Source organism: Protomyctophum bolini (genome assembly GCF_963924005.1).
Source record: "Protomyctophum bolini genome assembly, chromosome: 2".
Taxonomy (NCBI): domain Eukaryota; kingdom Metazoa; phylum Chordata; class Actinopteri; order Myctophiformes; family Myctophidae; genus Protomyctophum; species Protomyctophum bolini.
In genome coordinates this window covers 19,120,900-19,140,374 of record NC_137863.1, presented here as the reverse complement: position 1 = coordinate 19,140,374, position 19,475 = coordinate 19,120,900, and the positions used below count along the sequence as shown (strand labels likewise).

At 42.1% G+C, this 19,475-nt stretch overlaps 1 protein-coding gene across 1 annotated transcript in view; it reads left to right on the top strand.

Annotated features, from left to right (window-relative positions):
• The first annotated feature begins 9,348 nt into the window (after positions 1-9,348).
• The window catches only part of slc2a9l2 (solute carrier family 2 member 9, like 2), a 180,124-nt gene continuing 169,997 nt past the window's right edge, over positions 9,349-19,475 (top strand). The window contains exons 1-3 of the mRNA XM_080792106.1: positions 9,349-9,453; positions 10,465-10,592; positions 17,569-17,669. Of these exons, the coding sequence (XP_080648232.1) occupies positions 17,586-17,669 (84 nt within the window). The 5' untranslated portion in view covers positions 9,349-9,453; positions 10,465-10,592; positions 17,569-17,585. The remainder of the gene's footprint in view (positions 9,454-10,464; positions 10,593-17,568; positions 17,670-19,475) is intronic.

The window sequence follows — 19,475 nt, the reverse complement described above, 5'->3', positions numbered from 1 at the left end:
GTGTGGGCGTTAATGGTGAGCTTATGTGTCACTAAACTGGACAATATACGTAGTGAGGGATTATATTGTTCTGCACCAGCTAATGGGCATCATAATAAAGTCAAACTCAATGGGCTGTGGGGCAGAGAGCCAAAGATTTGAGGACATGGTTCATCTGTTGGTCTCACCCAAGTTTAACCCGATTTTATTTTAAACCAGTGTTATTATTTTTTTTCCCATGTCAAGGACACCCAGATTAATATGTATGTGTCCACAGATGCCATCTGAAATTATGTTGTGCCAGGGAACCGCCATACAAGATTTCTCTTTTTTAATGTTTTGAAAATTTCAGATCTACAAGCACACATGTCCCTATGTGACGCGTTGTGAGCTTTTAGATCTGCTATTTTTAAATGGCCCGCTGTAAAGTGGTAACTTTAGCCCTTTTTCTCTTGCAAAATCTGGTAACACACTGATTACCTGCATTATGTGACCAGATATTGCAATGGTGCCACCCTGGAGAAGGGTCAAGAATAAGGTGCACAATAAAATATAGTACTTTTATCCAGAAGTGCTTTGTGCATTTCATTCACCCATGGCGGAGGTGATCATGCAAGGCACCAACCTGCACATCGGGTTCAGTGTCTTGATCAATGGCACTGAACTTTGACACCAACTCTGGGGGAGCCTGGGGTCCAACTGGGAGCCTTGCAGTTCTCCATCTGGCTGCTCTACCGCTCAGCCTCTGCCGCCCCAGGTGAATGTATAGCTCAACGCGGGTTTCTGTCCCGATCCAGATGACTTTTTCTGCGCGTCACTCCCCGTCTCTCTTCCCATTTCCTGTCTGTATCGTATACTATAAATAAAGGCAGAAAAAAAGGGAACCATGATTTAGTTTGGCTATTGAAAAATTGATCCACAAGCACCACAAAATCTTGAAAATGAAACATTTTGATAAGTTTGTGGAAGCAAATGGGAGTCAAGACAATAGGTGGTGAAGTGATGGTTATGCTTTTGTTCAAAGGACTAACTGAACCATAACAAGATGCTGTACCAAAACAATAGCTATCCGGCCTAGTGGAGACATCTTGGTTCTTACAAGCTACCAATTATGTCGGATGAATAACATGATGAACAACAATGTACTGAAAATAAGGTACATAAGGCCTGACCTGTGACTCAACGGTCCAGGCACCTTGGCCGGTAGTCCGAGTCTGGCAGTGTGCTGCGGGTTCGACTCCCGATCCCGACGGCCTTTAATGCATGTCACTTCCCCCATCTCTCTCCCCCATTTCCTTGTCAGCCTACTGTCTGTCCCTCTATAAAAAAATATATAAAATAACGACGAAAGCCACAAAAAAAAATACATTTCAAAAAATGTAAATTGGGTACATATAATCAATCAAAAGTATAGCGACTAATTATATGAGAGGGGGTGATGGGGTCCGTTTCGTTGACATGAAACAGTTTGAGAACCACTGATATAGAAATGAATGCGTTTTTCAGGAAACTGATTTAGAATCGGCCTCAGGTCTTGATGGGTTAGTGGGTTTAATGAAAGGTCTTGATGGGTTAGTGGGTTTAATGAGAGCACATGTGTAACTCGACAATTCTCACACGAATGTCTCCTGGGGATGGTTTACCAAGCGGCTAAATGGATTAAGATAATCTCATAACACAATTACGGAGTCAGTGGGGGAAACTGAAGAATTAAGAGATCAGTTTATGCCATGACTTTGGGCCTGATTCATGGCCCGGCTCCGTTTACCAGAAAATGAACTCTAAAAATTAGAAACCTTTTTTATTTTTTTATATCTTTGAAATGGAAAAGGAATGGAGAAACCGAAACTTAATTAGAAGAATGACAAGAAGTAGCCGAAGTAACAACTTGTCTGTCGGGTGGAAACCTCATACAGTATGTCCAGAACTGTTACTTTTCTGGATTGAAATTCAAAGATACTGTAGCAAATTAGCAGATCTATAAGCTCAAATCACGTCACTTTGTGGCACGTTCTAAGCTTGTAGATCTGCTTTTGATATCTGTGTTTAAGAACATTAAAACGACAAACAAGATGATAAGTATAGAGATGTGTTATGATCTTGCATTAACACAATTTTATGTATTGAGAAAATAGGTTGCTGCTGGACTGATTTAAATATCTATGGACTTCTGAGACAGAAAAGGCAAGGCCATACCCATAGGTATCGACTATCAAGGTGATAAGCACTGATTCAAGAGCAGTTTCTTTCTCAACTAAAAGTTGGTGAAAGTGTTAGAGATAAGAGAAAGGATAAGAGCATTGGGGACACGGTGAAGGAGGCAGATTGGGCAGGATGGTAGTTTAGAGGTTTATGAAATTTGACTCAAAGTCCTTAATTTGTAGACGTCTGCGCTCTAATTCTAGATAAAGACAGTCTTTATAGAGAACAAGAGTTGCCTGCGGTGGTTCCAGGGGGCACCCAGTTGATATATCATCACAATCACTGTAACCACTTTATCAATTTATCCATTGGTTATTCAAAAATAGCAGATCTACAAGCTCACTTGTACATAATGAATACTTAACATTTTGATGACAATACTTTTAATTTTAATGATTTAGCTCATTTTGTTTAAGATATTTTTTTTAGATTTGTATGCCTTTATTGATAGGACAATAGGCTGAGAGGAAATGGGGAGAAAGATGGGGAGTGACTCGTAGAAAAGGCCATCTGTGATCAGGACTCGAACCTGCAATGCGCAGTCAGGGTACATTGTGGCCTATAGTTGCTTGTTGGACCACTACGCCAGCTTCAAGGCCTGCGGATTTCTTTTGACATAAATCTTCCTATTCTGGGGGTCCCTCGCACAATTTCACAAACCTTTTTTCAGATGGGGGTACGTGGTCACTGGTCAAATTGGAATTGGAATCCTCGACATGAACAAGTTTGAGAAGTTGTTTATATGAATGAATGTTATTTCTACAGCTAAATGTACGTGTACAAGTTCAGTAGTCTCCTCCCCCTGATACTACAAGCAGTCCTTGAGTTTTTAAACCTTGTGGTCCGGCCTCCAGAAATTAAATTAAGCAGCCAGTAGTCATGTGGTGCTGAATTACTCCTCTCGTTCTCAAGTTGGACACAGAAGCCTAAATACCTCGCAAAGCAATAGGTACGTTTTTAAGCATACCTTTCTAACACTACTGTGTGTGTGTGTGTGTGTGTGTGTGTGTGTGTGTGTGTGTGTGTGTGTGTGTGTGTGTGTGTGTGTGCGTGCGTGCAGTATTCATGAGATGTTAAATGACTACTTCACCTTAGCCTCGGTCCCAGGCTTGACTTCACCTATAGGCTAGTTCTCGAGTTTGCCAGAGAAACAGAAACGCATGGGTGTGTCACATTTACTGTATCGTGAATCTTGAATAAACAAAACTGTGGGAAAAGAGAAACAGAAACACACACAGTAAGAGTTACACATCCTCAAAAACGTGTGTGTGCGTGCGCGTGCGTGCTATACAATGTACTGTATGCTATGTATAATACTTTCAAATATATTAATATTATTATTGAATAGCCAACGTATAACATATGGATTAAGTTGGTAAAATGATCATAGTAACACATTTTGGTGGGGACCCCTGCCCTGCCATGGACCCACTTTGAGAAAGACTGTGCTACAGTATGTTTCTATGGCTTTTTGTGAATATTGGGGGTGTGTGTGTGTGTGTGTGTGTGTGTGTGTGTGTGTGTGTGTGTGTGTGTGTGTGTGTGTGTGTGTGTGTGTGTGTGTGTGTGTGTGTGTGTGTGTGTGTGTGTGTGTGTGTGTGTGTGCAACAGCTGCAACACCTCTGGGTGACCTGAAGTGGCACTGTTGAGCAGCCTAAATGGGCCATTCACACTGAGCACTATGGCCCTCATTTATCAACCGTGCGTACGCCAAAATATGGGTGCACGCCGAAATTGCCGACATTTTTGACATTTACCATTTCCGCCAAAGCTTGAAATTGAACGTGACAACGTTGAAAATCCACGTTTGCTCCTCAACTGGCGTACGCATTTTTTTCTGTCTTCGAGCTGCGGAGCAGCATTGTCTGAACTGCTGACACGCTGTCACAGGCATCTAAACATATGTTTTCTCTCCTAAAATGTTAATATAAAACGGTATGTGTATGTAAAAAAAAAAGGGAGAGATTTCCAACTTTACAAGTAATTAAAATCGCGCAATTAAAAACAATATAACATGTTTACAATGTATTAGTTTGTGCTTAATCAAACAGTGATTTACTGGCCTTGTTATGCAAGCAACTTTTTGGAGCGCATGCGGTGATGCGGCTTATGATTGTGTTAGCTTATTTTATTAAAAAAAGGCATAAATGGACTGCACGCCTTTATTTCCAAGTGACAATGACAAGCATACAGCTGCCTATTTGTAGTAAGTACTAGCAGGCTATAGGCGTAAGGGACTTAATCATTCACCATTTAAATAAGTGCTTAGACAGGTTTTGACAGTTTTGACAGTTCAGATAAAAGCGAGATCATTTTCGGGGCTCGGGAGGACGGGACCGCGCGGCGTGCGTCGCCAACACATACCAGCACACATGCAAGCGGCAAGCCTTCATCCATATGTTTATGATTCGTTCATCAATGATCAAATCAGAAATCACTACATAAACGTTGATTATGACTGCCTTGACGACATGATAGCCTCTCTCATGCTGCATGTATGTCCATGCGGCATACATGCGGATTTGGGCTGTCTGTGCTGGAATATTTCCATGACGTTGGAAAGTAGCCTATAGTGCAATGCAGCTGCGGAGAGTCCCAACATGCATGGGTAGCCCAGTATATACTGTAATCTACAGCAGGCCAACAGCACTTGTCTTTCTGGAGTTACGGTATATGCAATCTCCTCCTCGTTTAATAAACCTGACGTGTCACTGGAATGTCAAATGTGCCGTGCCAGCCCAGCGCAAGTGCATGGGAACCGCATCGGCGATAGGTATAGGCTAACCCAGCCAGTCAGCCCACCACCACCAGTAGGCTACCATATATTTTGGCTGCACATTAATATAATTGACAGTTGACAGTCCTGCAGCCACTGCAGCGACTGCGAGGCAATCTAAATAGACTGTCGAACGTGCATGCAGTTGGTCACGGACGGACCACAGTGATAGAGAGAGACAGACAGACAGGACAGGAGGAGCACCTGCAAAACAGCAGCGTGTCACCGTTCGTGTGTGTGCCTAATTGTTATTTAATTATGGTTCAGATTCAGGTTTTCGTTCACTAATATATCTTGTTGTATATTAAATTAAAAATACTTTAATAATTTAATATACAACTAACAACACACAGTGAAAGTTGCTTGCAAATTGCGATATGTGCGTGCGTGCGTGGCGTGCGGGGGTGAGGACCGTGAGGCGGGCAGCAATAAGGGAAGCGAGAGGAGAAACAGACAGGGTAGGCCTACAACTTTATTTAATTCATGCAGGTGTTCGTTTTTTATTTATTTAACAACACACCAGTTAGTTGGGCAGCTTGCAAGTTGCGTGTGCGTGCTGTGCGTCTGTGCGTGTGTATGAGAGAGTGAGGCGCAGCAAGGCACGGGAGAAACCTATTTTTTCATGTTGCCATGGTTTCAGTAAACGTATTGCCGTTTTCAGGTCGCAAAAACGAGGGCGAGGCTTGATTTCATAGGGCGTGCCAGATAGATTTCAGCCGTCACATTTATTAACGTGAGAACGAAATTAAGGAAGGATCAGCTGTTTGCGATCACTTTATAAATGCCGTGGCGACGTGGGTGTACTACGAAACCTGCACTCGAATCTATGGCAGATTTTACACTCGATTGATAAATGAGGGCCTATAACTATAACTGCAGCCAGCCAGTGTGTTTAGCAGGCTGCACCACTCAGTTCACACGGGTGTGAATTTTGTTATTGCTTAGTTGGCCCCATGGTATTGCTGCTAGCAGCTATATTTAGTATTTTCATCAGATCAGCACTATGTCAATATATCTGCAACAAGTAAAGCAATTGAGGTGAGGACTACAAACTGCTGTGATGACACACTGCAAGTTAATATTTAACATGCTGACCTGGATGTATCTAACCCAATTCTAGAGGGATCAAAACTGATTTACTGAAACTTGTGAATGGTGTGTCTGTTTCAGAGGTACGCAGTATAAGGCGTTGTGGCATTTTTGTCAAAATTCGATTTCTATTATATTTTTGCCGTGGACATACAAAACAAGTAGGCTATAGACAAACGCATGAAGGCATAGCCCTAAATGATTATTATACAGGTCTGTAATTCTCAGAGCATCCTATAGTGGACTCCTATAATGTTCCATACATAGTGTCATATAGTAAGTAAATCAGTGTCATAAAGAACATATTCTGAAGAAAACCTGGAGACTGACATCCAGTAATTTCGAAATAAAACAATTGCTACGGACCAGGCCAAGTCCTGCCATGGACACATTTGTCCGTGCACGGGCATAATATTGATGACCCCTGGAGGGGTCGCGGCCTGAAAGGTTTATTGGGAACCCTTGCCATAATAGGCTACATACACAGCATTCTAAAAACACATTAGGTGTACGTGCAGAGAGTGTTAGAGAGGCAGGGGCTGAAATCCCGTAAGAGGGCACACTTAGACAAGCGAAAATAGCAGATCTACAAGCTCTCAACTCTTGAGAGCTTGTTGATCTGATATTTTTGGGGCACAGCCCAGCAGTCTTTATCTACTGGAGATGCGGTGTGTCCGACATGGATTTCGAAACAAATTTGTTCAACACAAAATACTGTGTTCAAGTTCAGGAGACTTCCGGGGAAAAAAGCAATTATCCTGAATGCTGCCTTCTGGCATGGCATGGAAAGGAGTGGCATTTACATTTCTTTCACCATGTAGTTTTATGCTGCATCTGTGGGGTCTGGAAAGGGCAGTTGTTTATTAGGGCAGGGGCTGAAGGAAGCCCCCTTTGATGTCTTATGTGTGCACGTCCCTGGCTGCGTACGTGCAACCACTGCATGCATTGAGTTCAGGGGCTGAATGAGAGATTTCTCAGGCTCTTGTTTTCATTACAGGGCCATAACATCCAAGCAGCTCCCTGACCTTAGTTCAACATTGTCTGCCACGGTAACAACATCCAGTGAGGGTTACTCGTTTCTCTGGCCACATGTAGCTACAAGGTGTTATGATCAGTGGTGAGGCGCAGTGATCCATTACGACAGCTTTCTATATGGCAGTGCTTCTCTATGTGGGGTCCAGCGACCCCTGAGTGGTCCTTGAGGGGTTTACCAGGGGGTCCCCAGCTAAAGAAGCCTATAGTTAATATAGCAACATGTGTTAATAGGCCTATAGCACCCAATCACTTTAATCATAATTATTAATTATATACAATATTATATAATTAGGCCTATGTAGCAGCTGGCTCATAGCCTCTGCCTGATGGCCTCAAAAGTCTATTATCTCCGTCAGTCCAGAGGGATATCCCTTTGGTCTAGTGGTTAAGATGTTGAACTTTCACGTGGGAGGCCTGAGTTTGAATCCCAGGCGTTACACCTACACATAAATTGTTACACATACAATAAAAAATGGAACAATGTGTAGGCTACATTACATAATGCAATTCCAAAGGTGAAAGCTTTGTTGTTTCACCAAAATAATTACAGATTCGGTCAAGCCCTGAAATAACCATACGAACCAACCATGTGTCTCTCAAAGAATGGGGAGCCTTGGCACAGAATGATGGTGGGTCCACGGACAAATAGGCTACATATTAATTAAAATCACTGTTCTATGGGGACATTTGTTTATAATGCCAGGCCAACACACACACACACACACACACACACACACACACACACACACACACACACACACACACACACACACACACACACACACACACACACAGTGTTTAATTTAATGTTTAGCCTTTGGGGGGCGCTGTTCTCATTGTTAGCAGGTGATGTACAGTATATTGATTGCTAATTAATCAAGTTCCACGTGTGCCTTCAGGAGAGCAGTAAGTCGCCCTTTCTTGCTCCCTTTTCCCAATGTTTGTATTATTTTCTCGTTATAGGAATAGGAAGTAATTCTTTGATTTACCCGTGGATGTGAAATGTACTCTGTTATCTATATTTTTGTGTAGGAAGTTTGCTTGTTTTACAATCTCATGGTGTTTGCAACTCGAGCGTCTTGTATATTGGTGGGCATTAATACGCTATTTATTTTGATGAAAATGACAGCCAGTACAGTCTACTGATTTGATTATTGAGTGTGTTTGTGTACCAAATAACATGAAAGCACGATTTGGCACGAAATGGGATGTAGCCTACTGTAGTTTGATGATGATGATAAAAGCGCCCCTCACTTCACGAGAGTTATTTATTAGCTTAACAAGTTAAACGCATAAACGTTGGCATAGGCTTTCTACTGTTACAGACTTTCAAAATGCTTCAAAAAGTTCAAAAATAGCAGGTATACGTATATTTAAAGAGCTGAAGTAGAGTAGCCTACAAAATAGGGCTTAAGTGGATAAACTTCCAAATTGTTCTGGGGACCAGATGGTAAGCCATCAAGGACGATGTGGCGACAGTGGCTGTTCATCACTGTTCAAACCCAGACAGAATAAGGCAGGCCTGTATCTCTAACCAATTTTATGTCTGATGATGGCTTAGTGATGAAATAGAAGTCTGACAAGGTTTTATGTTGCCAAGATTGGCTCAATCTGAATCAAGTTACAAAAAAGCATAATTATCTTAGAAACACATTCTTTCCCAAGGAAGGGAATGCTGAATCATGTTGAAGTTACTTTTGAGGGGCTATCGCCCCGTATGATCTGTGTAGACAAAAGTGTGACGCAAATTGTGATTGGCCAGAATGAGATTATGTATGATGACATAAGAGCGCCCACAGCTAGAAGGTCCTGGGTTCGATTCCTGCTCGGGACACTGTGGGTGCTGGCGGCATGCCTCCTCCGCGTCATCAGTGCCCATACCCGAGGGGGGGTTGTCGAAAGGGCCCCTCTGTGTGGAGTTTGCATGTTCTCCCCGTCTACTGTCCCCTAGACTAGAGTAATAAATACCCTCACAAAAAACATGCAGTAATCCTAGTCTCTAAACTGCATAAAAAAGTGGGGTCCTTGGTGCGGGAGGTCCCAGAGGGTCCCCAGCCAAATGAGTTAATACAGCATCATTAACCACTTTAATCCCCATGGGTAATACTCTATCTTCCTGACTGGAGAGTGACTTAAAAGGGATTTTCTTGTCATGGTGAGGTGGGTTGTTCCTTTATGCAGTATTTAAGGAATGCAGCTGGACAATGGACCATGGGTTAGTAGGGAAAGTACTTTTCTGAGAGAGTCCACAGTCTGTGAGAAGCAGAGAGGAATGCTACTGCAAGTCTCTAGTAGTGAGTCATTTCAGCCAGCCATGCGTTCGCAGCACTTACATTTCATTTTACACCTGGTTTTGTGTATTGACAAAACATGTAAGTATTTAATGTTTCCTTTATTAGTGTTATATGTTGGGAAAAAATGCTACGTAGCTTTGTCCTTTAACCACTTGAACCCCAGCGTACGTATGCTGGGGGGAACATTCGGCAAAACTAGCAGATCTACAAGCTTACCTCGCAACGCAGCACGTCGTGAGATTGTAGAGTGGCTATGTAAGTAAGGTAGCCGTAAGGTATAACAAGCATGATTGTATTTGACCATTTTTGAAGCCCTGTAAATGTAAAGGTAAGCTTTTTACAGCCGGTTCGGTTGCACTGCTCTATTTATTTACCATAAATCATGTGTTTTCACAAGATGACACGAGTGCAGTTCCCACATTCTGGGTAGACTTCAACGCCTGCTGAGAGGCTACACTAATATTTAGGTTATCTTGTGTTTCATCTCCTGTTGTTTCTGACTACATTCACATGGAATGATGGAATTTACCATATACTGTATGGGGACATCATGAACGTTGGCCAAATGTGTGAAAATAGCAGATCTACAAGCTCACAATGTAGATTTTCTTGTCTGTGGAACGAGCCAAACAAAATATAATGCCTAAACTCTTACATTCCAAGTGACCCCCAGATTATTTTAGGGGTCACAGCCTAACTTGTTTTGGGACCCTAAGGATGTATTTGTCCGCAGACGGACACCCATCTGAAAATGCCAGGGTCCCCCAGAATAGAAGAACATTCAAAATACTTTTATAAAAACATCATTTAATAATAGTTAGCAGATGTACAAGCTCGCAGCAAAGCATGAAGTGACGTGCAGTGAGCTTGTATCTGCTTTTATTTTGTAATAGCAGTAATGGTACAATATGGATTGCATGGTCAAATTGATTGACGCTGTATTAAAAATAAATATATATAAATAAATACTTATGTTTTGTCAATACACAGAATCAGGTGTATATGACGTCGTTGATGACGAGGGTGCAGTCAGTCGTGTGTAAGCCACAGGATCTGATGAAATGATGAATCAATGCATTTGATTGTCAGGATAACGAGGAAGTGGAAACAGCTGGGTGTGGGTGTGTCTCAGCAGCTTCTGTCCTCAACGCTATCCTCAGTTCCTCACTCCTACAAGGGTTATGTCAAGAAGGAAAGGACATCTACAGTATATGAAGGTAGATATGTGGCAAAGTATGAGCTTGTCAATTTTGATTTGAGCACTCGTGATAAAATGCACACGTCTGTTCTGTACATTGAAATTGTACAGAACAGACGTGTGCACAACATAATTCATAACACGTGAATTGACATTTGAAGTAAAACAATCAATCCAAAACATAAACGAGTATCTAGCCTACACCTGCTTGCCTTCAACACATGTGTGACTGTTTATTCTGTGACTGACGTCACACACTTCTTTTCTTTCTTTGTATGACTTTGAGTGACTTTGAGGGTTACTTCACATAAAATCTACAAGTCAACATATTAGCCATGCTCTAGATGGCCTTTCCTTCTTAACACAACCTTGTAGGAGTGAGCCAGGACAGAGCAGAAAATAAGGATCTGATGCTCAGCCAATGACTAAATTAGTCTATGGGAGTGGCCAGAAGGAATGGATAAACAGAGAGAGAAGACAGACAGACATGATAGATAGACAGACGGAGACAGACAGACAGACAGACAGACAGACAGACAGACAGAAGGCTATGCACTGCAGGTAGGTAATCTTTTTATTCACAAGACTTTAGACTTTAAACTTTATTGTCGCCAAGGGACAAAAGCTAATTCATTTTCACAGCACTGTAGGCCTAAGTTCATACATACGCAATGACAGCAACACATAATGACATGTGATGAGGATATTAAAAACAACATTTCACTAGTCAGGTTTTCACCTGACAACTCTTACAATAGTATTATTTTTACCTTCAGTTTGTGAATTAGTGTGATCAGTTGACAACTGGCGAACATTAGAATGTAAAAGTATTACAAGAGTCCTGAACATTCATACAGCTGTGTCGTCATGTTACTCTTGCTGATTAACATCTCCAGTGAGGTTGGGGCTGGGTAGAGACAGGCTGACAATTTTATGATAAATTACTTTTCTTGTAACGAACACGCTTCGACTTCTGGTGCGCTATCCACTCAGATCAACATCACCAAAACAAAGATACAGGGTCGCACACAGAGCCAGCACACAGAGCCACTGGCTCTGTGTGACTGTGGCTCAGGAGGTAGAGCAGGTCTTCCAATGATCCATGGGTCGGCAGTTCGAATCCCGGCTCATCCTGTCTACATGTCGAAGTGTCCTTGGGCAAGACACTGAACCCCAAATTGCTCCCGATGTGCTGGTTGGTACCTTGCATGGCTTCCGCCGCAATCGGTGTATGAATGTGTGTGTGAATGGGGGAATTGGGGGAATGTAATGCAAAATCTATGTAAAGCGCCTTGGATAAAGGCGCTATATAAATGCACCATTTACCATTTACTGTGTACGACCCAGTACCTGTTGTTTTTGTGACAATTTTATGATGTCATAAAAGCCCAGCTCTGATCTATTGATTAATACAGTAGTTCTCAAACTTTTGTGTAAGGACTTATAGGACATTGATACATATATTTGGCCGTCGACCTAGCCTGTCATTGACCCCTATCTTAAAATGTTACGTGCCAGGGACCCTCAGCAGAGAAGATTTGTGTTTCAAACACTTTCAAGGTTTTTCAAACTGCTGTGAGCTTGTATATCTGCTATCTTTCAATAGCCAGCGTATAAAACATGGATAAAGGGGTTAAAATCATTGTGATGCTGTATTAACACATTTTGCTGGGGACCCCATGGAACCCCCTCAAGGACCCCTGGTGGTCTCTGGACCCCATTTAGAGAACCACTGGATTAATAGATGTTTATGTATTTGTATTTACATTTTCTTCCCATGGAGCACCTGCAGGCCTATTATGCCTAGACTAGTAGTCTCATTGGTTGAGAAACAGTGGGGATGTACAGACATGGGATGCATAGCAAGTGTTACTAAAGCACTAATCTCAACCCAACACAACGGTGATCCCCAGGTTGATTCTTAGTCTGCGTGATGGCGGTCCCTTGTTCACAAATCAGTTAAAACCCTGTAACAGAGCACCGAAATCTGACATCACTGCCACTAGAGGCCGCTAGAGATGTAGTGATGATAATATAAGGAGTCAAGGACAAGTATCTGACTGTGTATAAAGTCACCATACCAACTTTGACGAGGTAGTATTGTGTTGTTTTAAAAGCATGTTTTTGTTGTTTTCTTCCCTAAAAAGTTAATATTTTGGAATTTGGACATAGTTGGTTTCTGCCCGACAGCAGATATATTACACATGGAAGGAATATTTCAAATTAATGGGCTTTGGCGGATTATGAGACGATGATGGGTCCTGGGCATTGGGCACAGACATATAAAAGGCTCGTCTTCCCCGGCAGGGCTGATAAACAAACTTTTAGCCAACTACAGCACAATAATTCAGCATTTACAGCACACACATTCACACCATGAATACCACAACAGCATTATTATTAAAACATGCCTTCAAAGTTCACCTTGACCTGCATCTCGACAGGATTCACAGCACAGGAACACTAAAAGCCCCACCACACGATAACTAAAAAGAAGAAGCAGACAAGAGCTTCTGCTGTTGTTTTGCAGTTCATTGTTGAAGCGGCCGTATTGCATGGAGCACTCAGATAAACCTATAAACACTCACTTCAAATGTGACAGGACGGTTTCCGACTTGTGTTGTCTTCAAAGTGAATGTTTGGCTATTCCTTCAGTTTTTCACTAGGGCGCTCTGTTATTCGCTTGAACTGAATGACTAAGCCCTTATTTGACTATGAAGCAAGAAGTGCAAAGTTAATAACTATGGCTTTACACTGGCTCTGGGGGCTGTTTGGCCTGAGCTCTCGGGCCTTTGGGACAGTTTGGTAATCTGCCCCCTGGCCACTGGTACAATATCAGCCTGCAGGACCCCCAAGGTCACATGATTCAAATACAGTACCTCTTTCTTTTTAGTTTCCCATGTCTCAATCTGGGAACCCTGAACCATTTGGTAGATATTTTACCTTTCTTAGTCCACTTCCTTCCGGGTGCTTCGTGCTTCTACATAAAACGGTTTTGTGCAGAATCTGCGTTGAATGAGATCAGTGGAGCTCCCTCTGGTGTTGTGCCTGTGTGTGTCTCTATGCCTTGAGTATCTTAAAGGCCAGGCCCCATTGCAAGTTGCTGTACTGTACTGTACTGTCCTGTCCTCTACCCTGAGCCATTATAGCATAATGAGCAGGTACCACAAATAACCTTAGCTTTGCCCTAAAGACAACCAGTAAACTATTATGTTGTCTCTGTGTGTAATTCAATCACCTCAACTTGCTTTTGGACTGCAGTGACTGCACGCCTCTCCTCATCTGACTCGGATGGCTGTCTATAATTTTAGATAGCCGACTCCAGCCACAACAGTAAAGTAAATATTTAAACTAGGAATGGGCCTTCAGCAGAGACAACACTGTCTCACCCCAAAGGATCATATATTGGGTGTCACATGTTGAGCTTTTAGATCTGCTATTGTACTTTCAAAGGATTTGAATGAATTTTATTAATTCTGCACAATGAGTTACTTATGTACATAAGGCAACAGGGCAACGTTTTTTTTTTTAGCTGTAGTAGATTTGTCTGGTTTCCAGGCTACATGTGCAAATACCTTGAATCTTAAGGAATATGCCGTCGTAAAATCTGCCACCTGGTGTCTCTTGCCAAAAAGAACTGAAGTTGAGAGAGCATAAATTAAGCATAATTCCACATTTTATGGCTTGATTTATCTTGTGTGATTGAAGCTCTTCCCCAGCTACACTTCATCGATTACTTTAAAGTTTAAAGTTCTTTGTGTCCCCTTTCTCCACGCTTTGGAAGGTTGTTATTGTAAACGACACAGAAACCATTGACTGCCTGTGTTTGTGATCGCTACTGTACTGCACTGTCACTGCACATGCTGTGTCTCCATAAGCTTAGTTAACCATTAGTCAGGGGGGAGTTAACATTGTCATAAAGATCTGTCTCTCTCATGCGCGGTTAGTATGAAATCCCCGTAGCTTCTGGACACAGTGTTGGAGTGTTGTCGGTGAGTTGGGGCCAATGACATGAACCAGTCGGCTTGTTACATTACTGGAAACTAGAGCCAGCATTGTTGTGCTTTAGCCTGACACTATGGTGAACCTTAGACACTTTTTGAGACTTCTCTCTAATGCTTTCTGGAGATTGTGTCAATCACATTTAACCAACTTTAACTATCTTGTCTCCAAAACATTTTATTGTTGTCGGGCACGATGGGCAGAAACATTAACGCTCATTAAGTGTGTGTGTGTGTGTGTGTGTGTGTGTGTGTGTGTGTGTGTGTGTCTGTGTGTGTTTTATTTACAATAACCACCTACTTTATCATACTAGAGAGTCACTCAAAAGTAGCAGATCTTCTTGTAGATCTGCTATTTTTTTATTTGAATCTTGGAAAGTAACAGTTTTGGACATTTCCACCTGACAGATGATTTGTGTTGCAAATCACATGTGAAAGAACATTGTGGTAATCATTTTAATATAAAGACTATATATAGTAGGCTGATTGTGTGCTGTTTTTAATTTGTAGTGATTTATTAAAACGTGCACCAGACTTTACTGCATACGGTACAAGAATGCTGTTGATAGACAACGGGCAAAGGTTGTCTTTACATTTTACTATACAGTATATGACGTGTTGGACATGCATGGGCAAAGTGTACATGTTGCTGCTGATTATTGTTTATTACTGTATTCTTATCTGGAGTACACAGCTCTACATAACCTGAGCTGATTCTTCAGCGGATGCCAGAAATGTCAAATATGCACATTGTTGTACAGACTATAGAGAGTCCTATGCTGTAAGGTTGGAAAAGTAACACTTTGAGCATCCTATAGTTTGTACAGAATCAGCTTTATTGTCTGTACAGGTTTACAAAAAAACTGGGTGAGATTCGTTGAACGTTCTATTGTTTTATTTCCATAGGGGGAAAAACATTGAATGAGAAGAGGAGGGGGCAAGGGGGAAGACATCCTATAGCCTAGATTACTGAGACACTGAGGCACAGCACCGGGGGTGCAAAATTAGAAAATATTAAAACACAGAGGACCAACTACACCATAATGACAGTCATTTATGGGCCCACATTAAACTAGAGTTCTTAAATTCTGTCCCCCGGGAAGCAGTGTGTTAGACCACAGACTCTCTGGGACGGACCCCAATCTCTGCACACCATAAAATCATAAATATTACTTTAACTCTGAGAGCATGGGTCCATTTGGTTTCTGACTATCGATCATTATGTCTGGGGACCGCCTGGAAACCCCTCAAGGGGGGCTCCAATGATATAGTGTTTCATTGCACCCCAAAACATTCTGTGACAAAATATTTCTGAATAGGTTGTGCGAGGGAGAAAAATATATTCTAAAAATGCATTCAATAAATTTGACATTCAAACTAGCTGATCTACAAGCTCATAAAGCTTTGAGATGCGACATGTTGTGAGCTTGTTAATTATGTGCTATTTTTGTTATTTGTCATATGAAGTATGGCTCAAGAATTTTGTATAGGAAGCCAAATGCATTTCATTTCATGTCGTCATTTTGTGGGTCGTTGACATGGAAAAGTTTGATAAACACTGGCCTGTTTGAAGCAAAGTATTTAAATGTTTGTCCTGACGAGTACCCAATGGGTCATAATGTTATTGCTTTTGAGCAGAGATAATTATTCTTTAATTTTCTTTTTTACTTCTATGCCATTTGTGCAGACAGCCTGCACAAATGCTGTTGACTACTTATGAGGCAAATAAATATATATAGGCTATAGGCTAAGAAATCAAAGTATGACCTAATTTGTCCCACAGTGCTAGTAGAATCTTGATTTCCACGCTGCCTTCAGTGCTGCTCTTATGGTTGCCACTAGGTGGCACACTGGGACTGTTTTGTGCCTGCTTGATGTGAAATTGTGAATGTGACTATGATGATCAGCTGTAAGAGTTGCATATCTTTAGCAGAGTATTGCAGTGATTGACCAGTGAACCTTTAAATGACTACCATCTCCTCAGCAGTGTTTAAAACTGAACCATAGACTACATAATGTACACTATATCGTTGCTGCTGTCAGCAGAAACAGCTTCTCCATATTTTAACTTGTTGTGTTTCTTCCGTAAATTTATGCTCTACTTTATCATACTACAGCATCACACAAAAACATAAGAAGCAGATCCACAAGCTTTAAAAATAATTAAAAATAATCCTGAATAGTAACAGTGTTGGACATATGAGGTTTCCACCATAGCGTTCTGTTAAAATGGTATACAACCTATACTGTAGAATAGACTTTAAATTGTGTTTGCATATATTTAAAAAAAAATATTGCTTGAGGTTCAGTACAAACATTAAATACACCCAGTTCTACAATCCAGTTTTAGTCTCGTTTACTAGATGTTACTTTGATCTGGATTAAGAGTGTCTGCTAAATGCCTAAATTGTATTGTACCACTATAATCGTTGCTGTCGGGAGGAAACCTCATTATGCCCCAAACTATTAACTTTTCAGCATTCAAATTCAAAAACTGGCAAAAAGAAAGGGCAGATCTACAATCTCTGTCCGATTGCGACACATTTTTTTGTTTGTAGATTGGCTATTCTTGCTTGACAGTAGTAGTAGTAGGAGTATGACAACGTAGGGCATTCATTTAAGAAAATACATGAGAAGTAAAATTATGGCGACAAGAGGTTTCTGCCCGACGGCAACGATATGTATCATTTCCTCTTCAATGGATGTCGTTACACGTGTCTTTCCTTTAAGAAATCCCACTTCCCCTTCCACCCCCCCCTTCAGCTTCCCCCTTGACACCATGCTACACTGTGTGTGTGTGTGTGTGTGTGTGTGTGTGTGTGTGTGTGTGTGTGTGTGTGTGTGTGTGTGTGTGTGTGTGTGTGTGTGTGTGTGTGTGTGTGTGTGTGTGTGTGTGTGTGTGTGTGTGTGTGTGTGTGTGTGTACATGTGTACACATGTACGCTGCTGGCAAGAGAGTGACACTGTGACCTCACACACTCCCCTCTTATTCCAGCATGCTGAATAATTACAATGGAGAAGGCAGCCAAAGATGACCAAATCAAAACAAACAATCTCAAGATGATGTCCAGTGGCTCCATTGAGGATTCGGAAAAGGTTGGTCCCCCCCTACAACACACTCTGTCACGTCTGTGACATTTCTATTTATAGCCAGCCACACACACACACACACACACACACACACACACACACACACACACATCCCTTCCTTACGCTGTGTGTGTTCATGTGTTCATTATATTTGACATGGCGATGTCTCCGTTTTTGAGTGGTGCAACCACTCCCTTACGGAGCTATGTGTGGCTGGGTGTGTGGCTGGCTGGGTGGGTGGGTCTGAGCACGAAAACAGCATGGTTGTTTTCACCATTTGTGCGCAACCTAACACACGCAACCGGCACGCCGGAACCGGCCGCCACCCTGGGCGCCTTCCTGGGGGTCTGGATGTTATGGGGACTCCCCCGGGGACCCCCACACGGAGTTGCACCAGTCACTTCACACAGGTGTGATTTTTAGTTACTTCTACTCCACTACATCTCAGAAGCGAATATTGTACTTTTTACTCCACTTTATTATTTACAAATTTGACTTACTACTTACTAGTAGATTTAGATTTTTTGATTATTATTACACACATATACATTAATCATTTTGGCCTTGCTTCTCGAATATTCAATACTAGAGGTGGTAACACGCCTATGGCTTTGTTTATGGTTATGTCTGAGTCATAGTGACATGCCTCAGTGATGCAAATAGCATCCTGCACGTTTAGATTCACTAAATTGAGAAAGGACGCAATTATGTCACCCTCGGGGGTCCTGGGATTCAATACTGTACTCAGTACTGTACTCTATCATTGTTGAAGTAGGAGTTGAAGTCCGATACGTTGGTCCTTTTCCAGATAAGAATGCACATAGGCTCTTATCTTCTGGCTCTTATCTATTACATGGTGGGTCAGGTCAGTTCAGGTCAGGGGGGCGTCCATGAGGAAACCGTAGCTCGACACTAAACGTGCGTTCTCTGTTATGTACACACTGCCATATGTAATCATGTTGTGTAATCATGTTGTGTATGTACATACTGCCCTGTGTACGTACAGACCCCGCATACGTAATAGCTAGATAGCCAAATGAACAATTGTCACGTTTGACAAAACTGGAAAACCCAAAGGCAGACACGACACTTAAGCAAAGTCCAAGGGCTATTATTCACAAAAGAGGAATGGGGGTAGTGGTGGGGGGTAGGGGTTGCCAGCTGGAGTGGAGAGGTGGTTGGCAGGCTGAGGGCAAACAGGCAGACGGGCAACTGAAGCACAGGAGAAAAGGAGTAGGTACTTAAAAACACTAGGAATGACTGGCTAGGAGCCTTACTAAGGAATGACTGGCTAGGAGCCTTACTGAGGAATGACTGTCCAGGAGCCTTACTGAGGAATGACTGTCCAGGAGCCTTACTGAGGAATGACTGGCTAGGAGCCTTACTGAGGAATGACTGTCCAGGAGCCTTACTGAGGAATGGGGCAAGAGGAGCATGGGCTCTTATCCTGTGGAGATTGATGGGAAGATGGCAGGCTAAAGTGGGGGGCTAAAGCCTGGGAACAGTTGTAACCTTGTGTGGTGAGTGAGTAAATGGTCGAACTTACCAGATGATTGGACCTGAATTAATTGCGTACGTGTCATACAAGTGGGCTTTTAACTCATGTTTAGCTCCTCGCGGCAATACGGCTCCTCGCGGCAATTTAAACTGCCGCAATATCAGTGTTTAAATAAATAAAACACTGTGGAGCAGAGCTGTTGTATACGGACATCTTTTTTGTATTTATTATTCCGGCCCTTGTGACATGTGGGTCAATACATCGTCATCATGCATGATCATACTGTAATTAGCAACCACACTGGCAATTTCCCA